Raw genomic sequence first — 12,121 nt, 5'->3', positions numbered from 1 at the left:
GGACCCCACCATGAAGGATGCCGTCTTATTACTTATGCCAACTTCAGACTGCACGACTTTTAAAATCCCAAAATCGCTGTGCTGCTCACATTACCAAGCATTCTTTCTTGTAATCTGTTGTTTTGTTGACCTAGTGTTCAAGAAAGTAGCGCACACTGCAAAATCAAACACACGCGGTTCACAAATGACATGATCTTATGTTCGGCATCCCAAAACCCTGTTGTCTCACAAAAACACGCCAGAGGTAACCGTTTTTTGTGTTCCTGTGCTCATTTTGTGCCAAAAAACGGAGGAAGAGGGCAAAACACAAAATGTGGAGTCAGGGGCTGGGGAGATGTGGGCAGCAAGTATTGTGTGTTCAGAGAGAGTTGGAGGTAAATGAATCCCAAATAGTAGTGCAGTGAAAATTTAGCTAGCTAGCCTGTGTGTGTTCAAACTGTGTGTTGCCGGCATGGATATATTTGTGCTTTTGTTTTAGTTACGTCGTTAAGTCCCTAACAACCATTTGTGTATGACATGACAATTATTATATTATGATAGAAACACAATAAAATAGCCATCTTCTTTGAAGACATGTTGTTCTGTAGTTATTTCCTCCTCCTGGTCTCCTCTCGCTCTCTCATTGGCTATTGCTCATTGCCGTTCTCACTGTTTGTCATACTACATTGCTCACGCTACCAGATTGTGTGCCGATAATTTCAAACGTGCTTTAAAACGTCAGGGCATCTGGGACGGCTGAAAATTGCAGTTGGAATGCATCTCTGATCTGCTCGGAGTCAACGAGCGTTGGTGATGGGCGCGAGCACCGATTTGGCCCCGACCCGGGGCTTTCATCACCGATCTCAAAAATTTGTCTGGGGCAGGATAACCGGGGCAAAAATCGTTTAGTGTGAGCCTGGCGTAAGGCAATCAGTTCATCCGCCATCCCTTAACACAGGCACTTCCCCATTGGGTCCATCCAATGGGGTTACATCAACGCTGCAACAGGCCTAATCAGAACCAATAGGATTCAGAGTTCCCGGTTTCCATAGAGGAAAAGGGGGGTGCGGTGGGCTGGATTCCCAAATCATGGTAAAATAGAGGCCAACTTCTGCTGCACATCATTATTCAGGACTCAGTGTAATATCTGTACGGAGAGGGAGGCACAAAGTCTGGCTGTTCTCTCGTTCTTCCCGTGACCTATGTTTCTTTCTCCTGGTTTTTTTTTTTTCCTGCAGTTATTCACAGAATTGAATTGTTGCCCTTATCAGTCTATCCTCCAGAGAATGGAGTCTTCATTTATGGGACGTTAAAAGTGAAAGAGGGCGGCACATGAGCAGTTTTTCCCCCCCTTGGGGGTTCCTGTGAATTGTGCAGACAGGGTGTCTGTGATTAGACCCGTTCTCGTGCCCCACTTCCCCTGATTACCTGATGCCTCTGTTCTTTTTCTCTCTCAGAACTGTAAAACATTAACCTCTGGCTGATCTTTGTACGTACGACATTCAGTCGATTTCTTTTTTTAAATGAATTGTTAGAGTACGATGTCGCGGGAGCTGATACTTATTTAAAAATGAAACCTGAAATTCACCTTTGATTGGCACACGCAGCGCTCTTATCTTGCTGCACAGTTGGTGCACGAAAACTCACAGCAGGCTGTAACCTTCTGTATACACATAAAAACACCTGTTATTGCTGATATCATCATGGATTATATCAAGTAAATGTTTTGCTTGATGACCATAGCTTATGTCTCACTATTCCCTGAGTGTGTGTGTGTGTGTGTGTGTGTGTGAGAGAGCGAGAGAGTGAACCCTATTTGCACATTCTTTTCTGCTGTTTTGTCAGCCTGCAAGCTTTTTTAGAAAAGTGATACAGGACTATGCTGGCACTCAGCCAGCAGTGTGTGTGTGTGTCTGTGTGTGAGAGAGAGGGCGAGAGAGAGAGAACCCTTATGTGTTTGCCTCACTGTTTGTTTTGGGCTAATGTGAATGATTCTTTCACCAAGCATACCTTGTCCTCTATGGACAGGCAGAGGATTCGGGGAAATGGTTTTATAACAGAGCCAGAGATTGCCAGGCGAAAAAGCACAGCTGCCACAGTCAGCATTTGGGCATGGTTGACGTGCAGTGCCACATTCCCCCATCTCCGTTTAACACGGGGCCCGTTACCTCCCCGCTCACATCCCTCGGTGTGCTGAGTCCCGGCCCTGAGGGCGTGGCAGGCCCCCCGCCCTGACTGCGCTCTTGTGTTTCAGACGGCCAGCGGGAACGTGGAGGCCAAGGTGGTCTGCTTCTACCGACGGAGGGACATCTCCCACAGCCTCATCCAGCTGGCAGACAAACATGCCAGTGAGTTTGTGTGCATGTGCGTGCGTGCGCGTGTGTGTGTGTGTGTGTGTGTGAGTGCTTGTGCGTGTGAGTGTGTACGTGTGTGTGTGTGAGAGAGTGTGTGCGTGTGCGTGCGTGTGTGCGTGTGCGTGTGTGCGTGCGTGTGTGCGTGTGTGTGTGTGTGCGTGTATGCGTGTGTGCACATGCCTGCCTGTCTGCAGCTGTGTGTATTTGTGCTGCCTCGTTGCACGTGTCTGTGTAAATGTGTGTGCTTCTGGTAGTATCTGTTACGTTGGGTGCAGGGGAGGTGGGTCTAATGGAATCTGCATTCCTGTGATTTATTAATTCTGTTTCCTTTCGTGTAATTCAGTGGTATTGGTTTGCTATTTGGTTTTTATATAAAGGGGACTGTTATAGGGGTGGGGCAAAGGGAATCAATCCATCTATGCATTGGAATTTAAAAACCATCTCTGCAGAAAATGTAAGCATTGATTTATTAGCATTTTTAAAGGGCCATATTTCTGTACTTAATCTTGCTTCAATGAAAAATGAACCAAATCTAAATCACCTAGTGAGAAAATACTCTTTAAAAACTGTATTGGCAGATAGACCCATGAAAATGAAGTGCATTAATCGTGTGTACATATGTGGTAAGCTGGATACTGCATCTGTAGCTACTTGATGATGTTAGGCAGCTAGTTTGTACTGAATTTCTACTAGTTCCTAATATTGTTATTTTGAATTTGTAACTTTATCCTCTGTTGTCCCAGTTTGGGGGGCACAGTTGTATGGTGTTGGTCCCTCCATTAATTTGGGAGAGAGGCGACCTGAAATGTTCCTCCTGATGGAAGGCTCTGGCCCGGTGTGTCTGTCTGTGTGGCTGGGGTAGGGATTAGGTAGAGACTGTTATGGAGCGCTAATCATATATTCGGTATCTTCGGCAATTTGAAACCTACGCTTTTTAAAATCAACTTAAACTTAAAATAAAGTGAACTTTTTTTTTTGCCAATGAGAAACAACATGGGTTAGCACAGTGGATTCCACCCTCATAAAAGATTAATTGGATTGGGTGAATTTTTTTAATTCTTAGAAAAATTGTTTAAAAATGTGTCAATGTTTTTGAAAATGTGGGAATTCCCAGCAGCAGCATTTTTAATGAGGGGTCAGAGGTGTTTCGGTGTTCCTCTCTCTGGGGTGAGGCTGGAGACGGAGGCCGGCCGGGGAAGCGCGTGCCCCCAACACTAATTAGGCTCATAACAGAAACCCATGACGCTAATTATCTGCGCATTGTGATGCTCGTCCCGCAGGTTTCCTGTCTCATTCAGCGCTGCCTGACGCTAATGAGCAGGACCTCCGTGAGACGCACCGCCAGAGGGGTGGAGTAATGAGTGGAGCTGTGGAAGTGTGTGTGTGAGTGTGTGTGTGTGTGGGGGGGGGGGGGGGTGGTTCTGTTGGCTTTTACCCCTGCTGAGTATGCCAGCTGAGACGTGTTCTCCGCATTGCTGGACCGTGTTCGTCAGTGTCCGACACTGTGTGTGAAGTCTGACCCCCTTCCCGTGTGTGTGTGTGTGTGGTGCCGTTCCCACTGTCCTTGGCAGAGGCGAGTCGTTACTTTTATGCGTGCGCAGTGTGTCTGAGGCGTGTTTTCTCCGCGCGTCCCGTGTGTGTGTGTGTGTGTGTGTGTGTGTGTGTGTGTGTGGTGGGGTTCTCCCTGTCCGTGTCGGAGGCGTGTCCTCACTTGTGCGTGTTTTCTCCGTGCGTCCCGTGTGTGTGTGTGTGTGTGTGTGTGTGTGTGTGTGTGGTGGGGTTCGGAGGCGTGTCCTCACTTGTGTGTGTTTTCTCTGTGTGCCGTGTGCAGAGGACCTGGAGGAGGAGAAGGAGAGCCCCAGCGAGCCAGAGCTCACGGACAAACAGAAGCACCAGCTGCGCCATCGAGAGCTCTTCCTGTCCCGCCAGTACGAGTCGCTCCCGGCAACGCACATCCGGTGAGCCCGCCCACCTGCCCGCCCGCCGACAAACGCACGCCCGCGCATGCGCACGCACGAAAAACAAGAACGCACGTGTTCACACGTGCACATGCTCTCTCACGCTTTCATTGGACCTTTCAGTCAGCCTCCTGTACCTCTTTAAGAGCCCCAGAAATGGCAAAGGGGCATTAGCCAGATAACACAGCGCTGGGGGGGGGGGGGGGGCAGGGCAGATAGCGGGAAAGGTGAATGGACTCAGAGACACTGGGGGTGGGGGGGGGGTGGGCATGGACATGGGCAGGTCCAAATATGCACCACCCCCCTACCTCATTTTCCCACCCCTCTCACCCCCACCCACCCCAGCGACGTGCTGGGCTTCACAGCTCAGCCGGAGAGAAATGCTGACGTTGACCTTTTTCCTCCGGATCCATTACGTCTGGGCTCACGGTTCGACTGGTCGGGCCACCGGACCCAGCTGTGTGGCACAGACCCCTGTCTCTATAAAACCGCGCGGCTAATCCGCCATCCGCTGTCTCTGCGGCTCCCCGTCGCCAGAAGCGTTTTACTGCGAAGAGACCCCGTCTGCCCGCGCTCATTTCCCTTTCCGTGCTGTCGCCTCCGTCCCGCCGTCCAGCGCGTACGCATCGCGTTTATATCGCATTCAGCCTTTCAGCGGACGCTCCTACCAAGAGTGACTACCCCAGTTTATGTTTTTACATGCAGGTCATATATACAGCGGGGTGTTATATTGGAGCAGTTAAGGTTTCCGGAAGGGCCTGGATCCGGGAATGAAGCCCGCAACCTTTGAGTTACAAGCCCAGGCCCCTCCTGGTTATATTCCTGCAGGCATTATAAAAGTAAAGGCGTGCAGCATTAAGCCAGCGCAGCGGGGGTAATGGAGGCGTTCACCTGAGCGGTGGTGGAGGGTGGAGTCCGAGGGCGCTGTGTGTGTTTGGAGGGGGTGCAGAGAGCTGATCGGCGCAGTCTCGGGGCGTCCCGTTCACGCTGTCTGGTCCCTTGAGTTGAGTTCTGCGTTTGGTCCCTTATCCTTGCGTCTTCATCACAGACTGTTTTTTCTTTATGTCCGTAAGACGACTGCACGTGTGACCTCAGCTTATGTGTTTGTGTATGCGTGCTAGTATTTCTGCAGCTCAAGAGTCTGTGTGTGTGTGTGTGTGTGTGTGTGTGTGTGTGTGTGCGCGCGCGCGCGTGTGTTTCTGGGTGCACATGCGCGGGATCCTCCCCAATCAGCCGCACTCGGGATCCTCCCCAATCAGCTGTGCTCATTAGCCATGCGCGGGATCCTCCCTGATCAGCCGCGCTCATTACCCATGCGTGGGATCCTCCCCAATCAGCTGTGCTCATTAGCCATGCGCGGGATCCTCCCCAATCAGCTGTGCTCATTAGCCATGCGCGGGATCCTCCCTGATCAGCCGCGCTCATTACCCATGCGTGGGATCCTCCCCAATCAGCTGTGCTCGGGATCCTCCCCAATCAGCCGCGCTCATTAGCCATGCGGAGTTCACTGCCCTTCTGCTGCGAGGGTTACTGTTGTTTCTCTAACTGCCGAAGCTGATCCTGGACGCGAGTGCCAGGTTGTCAGCTCAGCTGGTGCTGCAGGTGCGTATCTGTTTGAAACCTCTCTCTCCATCACTGCGTTTGCACCGGCACCGTCCCCCGCTGGTGTGCAGGCAGTGCCCATGAGTGCACCCTCGCTCAGCCGAGAGAGAGAACAGGAAACGACACCACGCTCTTTCACTCTGCGCATCCATCCATCCATCCATCCACCCACCCACCCACAAAACCCCTCTGTGGAAAACGTGACTGCCCCTCTCTCGGCTACGCTTCTGTGGAAGTAGGCTTCAAATGGGGGAGCCTGGTGCAACACACAGAATATGGAGGGATGGAGATGGAGGGATGAAGGGAGAGAAAGCGGTACTGCGGGAGATGGAGGAGGATGGGATGGGGCTCGTCTCTTTGGTCGCACGGCTTGCTCTGAACCCTGCGTTCGGTGTGTTTTTTCTCTTTCAGGGGGAAATGCAGTGTGGCGCTCCTGAACGAAACAGAAGCGGTCCTCTCCTACCTGGATAAAGAGGTAGGGTGGAGCCCGGGACTGGGAGCTGGACGGCTGTGTCTGACGGTCCGTGCGCGAGCACGAGAGCTGTTTGCATCAGACGCTTTCGGGCTCAAACGTCCCGCCCTTTCTCCCCACCCAGGACACCTTCTTCTACTCGCTGGTGTACGACCCCACGCAGAAGACCCTGCTGGCAGACAAGGGCGAGATCCGCGTGGGCCCCCGCTTCCAGGCCGACGTCCCGGACATGCTACAGGAGGGTGAGTTCACCCCCCGCGTCCCACCTCCAAACACGCCGTACCTCCATCCACACACTCCAAAACTACACCCTCTGCTCCCTCCACTGCATGAGGTGTACAGCATGAGCGTGTCCCTCCACCCACACTTTGTTTACCCATTCCCTATCTTCACCCACACCCTACCTTCATCCATACCCTACCTGCACCCACACCCTTCCTCCACCCATACCCCACCTTCCCCCACACCCTACCTCCATTCACACCCCACTCAGCCACGCTCCACACACCCTCGAGGATCCCTGTGTGTCTGTTGATCCATGGCACAGTGCTCCAAGCACTGGAAATAGCCCTCTTAATATGCAGCCGTAATTCCCATAAGCCAACTACACATTAAAATTCCATGAAACTAGACCTGGGACATATCCACTGGGCAGCAAAAGGAGGTGTATCTCCACTAAGGCTTGGAATACAGCCCCCACTCCCCTCAACCTCAACTAGTTACCAAGCAACACCCCTTGCCCGTCTGACACAACCCCCCACCCCCTCCTGTTCCCTACCTTTGCTATGAAGCTACAGGCACCAGTCCAGTCCCAGGGTATAATCTCTGTGGATCTTGTTAGTTTCTCCCTGCAGCTTAGTAAGAGAAATGGTAGTTTTGTTTTTTTCATTACTTTCCATCAGCCATTCAGTAGGAAAAGCAGTGCTACTGACTCTATTGCAAAATGTTGTTGCTTATTGTACATTGAGTACAGTCGTTCTGTCTCCAGCATTTCATATTCTAATCAGGGGTGCAGCCGTGAAGTTTGCGTTCACCTCAGAGCTACGATGGAGGTCTCGAGTCGCGCTGGCCTGTTTTTGCATGATTATTTCTGCTCGCTTTAAAATGTACAGAGGACATGCGTCAGTCAGCTCGCGGGTTCTGCTGAAGTTCCTTTCCTTTCCAAGTCTGTTTCAGAAATGTGTTTCTCTGGAGGTTGCTACGAAAAAATCCGGTTAACACTTTCTGAGACATAGATTTATGCCCGCTGAGACATCGATTCGAGAGAATTTTTTATTTTGGTGGGGAGCAGTCATCTGGATGTTTAATGTGCGGAGCTGACACTTGCTTTTTTAGTGCTGGAGGTATAAAGTGACACATTGGCGATTTGTCTCAGAAAAAGTGCAATGACAGTTTTTATTTGTAAGCATCAAAGCATCCGGAGCAAAATTGGGCACATTATCTCAGCCGGATTTAGGGGGAATGGGGGAGGGGAGGGGGGAGAGCGACCAGGCGTGAAATTGTACCAATGTTCTCGAGAGGAAGTCTTTCAGTCTTTCATCTTGCCAGACTCCTTCCTGCTCTCTTTGCCCAGTTGCTTTTGTTTACCTCAGTTCGCTCAAGTCTGCCTCTGTTCTCGGCGGAAGGCACGGTTCTCATAGTTTGTCACACGTTTCTCTACTTTACCGTACTTTTCCCAGCTTCCAGTCTACCAAATTTTTAGTTCATTTCAAGTGTGCCGCTGTGTGAATTCAGGTTAGTCCAATGCTAATTAAAGCTAGAAGTTTGAAAGGCTAGTTTTTGCATTCCCGACTGTAAGCGGGAATTTCTCTTGAATATCCTGGAACAGAAAGCTGTGAGCGTTATTGATGAAACCCCCCCTGGCAGGTAATTTTTTCTCTTCTCTGTTTTGACAATAGAAGCAGACTCCATCCTGTTATGCTATTTTCTGATTCTCAGACACACTTTGGTGTGCGATTTTGACACGACTGTGGAGGCGAGCAGTACTGTCAGAAGAGACTCATCGCCCTCCTTTGCATCGTGCTCAGATGATTCATGAAATAGAAGGGAGATGCAGAATAGGACAAGCACTGCTGCAAAACTGTGCGCAAACCACCCAGAATTCTGTCAGATCGTTTAATGTGAACAAGAGTGTTTACTAATAATGACAGTCATAACATTGTGTGTTTTCACATTTAAGCTTTTCTTAAGTTTTTCCTCTTTATTTTACAGTACTATTCTATAGGTCTGGTTATCCTGTTTAAAATCCTGTTCTGCAATAAGCCCAATGATATGTTCTGTTTTCTGCTGAAAGAATTATATATATATATATATATTTCACGGAGAATAGATTTCGTTTTCATTTAGTTGACTTGTGATAATGGTATTAACATATCGCGTAGGATGCATGCCATTGTGTTTTTATCTTGAGATGGAAACTCAGTCAGGGCTGGGTCTGTTGGGAATCAGCTGGGAGTCAGGCTGGCTGAGCGCACACTGAGATCTCACTTCACTTCAGAAGCAGCCGCAGAGGCTGCGGGTGGGAAATCGCAGCGAGCGAGTGATTTAATTCACTAACCAGTCACAATGGCTCAGATCCGCCAGGAATGCTTTCTCGGGATAGGTGCACCTGGATGCCCCTTGGGCTTCCTCAGGCGCATGAGATTTGAGATTTCGCTGGCGGATATGCGTACAGTGGTTAGTCCACCTCACGCGGCAAAACCGTGGAATTTACGACCGGCATATGACCTCATTATGACCGAAAGCAAAGTTTTGCAGAAAAGCTGGTCTTTGGTCCCTGAAGGGAAAAAAATGAGTGCGTGCAGCCCCTGTCCTGGCAGTCTCCACAGCGCGATGGAGACGTGGCAAAATGACGCACAGGAAGTGACACGTGAGGATTTTTATATTCGTGTCAGCCTTAGCAAAGCCGCTCTACCAGATGATTAGCAGCAGGGGCTGCAGTGAGGGGTCTAGCTGTTCGGTTAGGCACCTGTTGTCGGTTGAGCAGACTGCTCAGCGTGTTCCTTCCTTCTGTAAAACGATACTGCTAAAACGCAGCGTGAATATGCATCCGCTTTTGTCTGCTAGCAATATGAACCGAAATGGTACACCATGGGATCTTTTTCAGTACACTACACTCTACTTCACTACGCTACAGTATAGTGTAGTGTAGTATACTACACCGTACTACATTACGCTACACTGTATTGCACTGTGCTTCCACTGGTTCTTTCACACAAAAAAGGGAAAATGTATTGATTGCGTGTGACTACATCAAATTCTAATTATTCCCTCTTGTTCATTTGAACTTTCAATTTACTGATTGCAGCCCCTCAGTTTTGTTGTTAACCTCTCATGACTGATTCAAACGAAGCTTACAATTAGCGGTTCCAAATGTACGAATTATCGAGTCAAGGGCTGTCATTAGTAAATTGAGGGTTTTAAATGGTGGTTTGTGTGCTGTAGCCATGTTCTCTCCTCTGGGTCTTCATTATGAAACAAAGCCCAATAGGTTCACGTTATTTCACAAGGCTTCTCTTTAAATAAGAGACTAGAACAGGCTTAGGCCAACCGTGGTGTATGATTGTGGAGCTGCTTAAGAATGGCTGCTAAGGATGCAGAGAAGACTCCATTATTGGTTGTGCTGGAGTCTCCTCTGAATACAGATGAGAGGAATGAACAGTTTTGTCCAGGTATTGTGCCGCTACCGTAAGCTTTAAATAACTTGCCTTCTGTGCCACTGAAGTCATGTGACACCTAGTCACGGGTTTTTTCTCCCCACCTGTCGGTAAAAATGCAAAATTATCTGTGTGATGCATTCCTTGATTTTTTAGATTGCCAGACAGGTGGGCATGATTCAGGCTCCCTGCAGTATTTATGGGGTTGCCGTCTTCCCTAATTGCCACTCACTGTAGTCCTCTTGCTTGCGTAATTGCCTGTTTTGCATGACAAGTTTTGTAAATTGGCCATTAATCCTCCATTGATAGTGACTGATTTTGTCTCCAGAAAGCCAATCAGTGACTAGCATTTATGCCATTTCTCCACAATCTTCCTGAGCACCAAAGGATATGTGCAATTCTGTATATGCCTGCATTGTAGGTTTTGGAGGGAAAAAATAATAAAATATTTATTTTTCTATTATAGTTTATCTATTATTAACTTCATTACTGCAAGTGGTTTTTTCCCCCAATTGGTTTTGGTAATTAATCATTCATGGATAATTATGATACACCTTGCATTTGGCTGTTTATTGGCACTAGCTCAACTCATTAGTCAGAGGTACCTGATCTCAGGTGATGGCAACCCAGCTGGTTCTTACCTGGCAAGTGTGCGTGTGTGCCCCTGCTTGGTGTGCCTTAATGGGAAATTTACATACCCTTAGCTTAATCTGCATATTATTACGTATATTTATTGTGCTAGTAATCTTAGTACTGTATAGTGAAGAGTAGCTTCATTGTTACTTCATAAGTTATGAAACGTACTTTTTAAAATGTGTCATGCTGGGAGATTGTGTTGTAATCTGTCAGGCAGTTCACCAAAAGCTGTGACACAGGCAATGACTTTGCAATGGATTATGGGAGATGGAGGCAAGGAAAACAAGGAACTGGCTGCATACTCTCTTACAAAATAAGGGATAAGACACGGGAACATTGTTTTGCTGCGCCAAATTATGGCCACACGTAGTATGTAGGCTAGATGATAGATTTGATTGATGTCATCAGGAGTCATTTTTCTGAATCTTAGGGGTGCTGTGCTCTTGTCAGGGTGAACACAGCATGTGTCATGATCAGGCTCTTTGTGTTGTCTTCTGAAGATAGCAAGAAATAGGCTTATCCTTTTCATATTTTGAGTGAGATTTACCGATGCAGTTACTGATGCAGGAACTGCAGCCGTGCAGTGTCTGAGCGCATGTCCAGGATTTGTTGGCGATGCGCTGGCGGGACTGCGAGGGTCGCCATGCATTTGTTTGCGCTGTGCCTTAACAGCGCCCCTCACGGGGGGACACTGTGCCGTGCGAGGTTCTCCTGCTGGAGAGAGGATTAGCCCGCAAAACCGTGTCGGTCTACATGGCCGGCCTCCTCCTCTCATGAGCACTCACCAGCGCTGATTATTTAAACTGCCGCTCCAGTAATTCTGAGCGACTTGTCTGAAACCTCTGGGGTGCCTGGCCTCTTCAGTCATGACGTGACTGTGCCTCAGACCGCAGACATTAAGGTTAGACGGCCTGCTTTGAACTCGCATCCACACCCGGTGATGCCGGCCTCCCCAAATTCAGTTTGGCACTTATGAGTCCCGCGAACGCGACGGTTACGGACCGAAAAAAAATATGGGGCGATATAAGGCGAAGAGGATTTCTGCATCGGTAAGATCCACGTCGCTGATGAGGGGCGACAGGTGGCCGCTTCTCAATCGACCCCCATCATGGTTTTATTTCTCTCCATCTGCCGATTCATCGCCTCTCCTGATTTAAAATTCTAATGGGCCCTTGAGTGCGCAATATAGGTGGGGTCGTTTCAGGGTTCTTCTCCGAAAACTCACTTGACACTTATTTTTTTGTGGAGACGGAGGAGCGGACGCCCTCTTCTCTGTAATTACTTCTGCGCTCAGATTGCTGGCTGCGTAAGCCAGGTGTGTGGGTTTGTTTATTATGAGGCTCTGCAAAGTAGATTTCTTGCTGGTCTAGTGTCTAGCATTCACAGTGCCGATTGTCTCCTGGGAAGGTACTGTGTGCGGTCGGGTGAGTTGAGGAGAGGCTTTCCTCTCTGGTTTCCTTTTGA

The 12,121-nt window shown here is 48.9% G+C and overlaps 1 protein-coding gene across 2 annotated transcripts in view; it reads left to right on the top strand.

Moving 5' to 3' along the window:
- LOC135245270 (metastasis-associated protein MTA3-like) overlaps positions 1-12,121 on the top strand; it is a 51,033-nt gene that overhangs the window by 4,037 nt on the left and 34,875 nt on the right. For both annotated transcript variants that reach the window (XM_064318218.1, XM_064318219.1), the window contains exons 4-7: positions 2,234-2,327; positions 4,165-4,291; positions 6,305-6,368; positions 6,490-6,607. In XM_064318218.1, coding sequence (XP_064174288.1) covers positions 2,234-2,327; positions 4,165-4,291; positions 6,305-6,368; positions 6,490-6,607 — 403 coding nt within the window. The remainder of the gene's footprint in view (positions 1-2,233; positions 2,328-4,164; positions 4,292-6,304; positions 6,369-6,489; positions 6,608-12,121) is intronic.

This window comes from Anguilla rostrata, chromosome 18 (assembly GCF_018555375.3).
Source record: "Anguilla rostrata isolate EN2019 chromosome 18, ASM1855537v3, whole genome shotgun sequence".
NCBI classification, from domain to species: Eukaryota; Metazoa; Chordata; class Actinopteri; order Anguilliformes; family Anguillidae; genus Anguilla; species Anguilla rostrata.
Note: the sequence above shows the minus strand (reverse complement) of the source record. Positions and strands in the feature narration are given on the sequence as shown.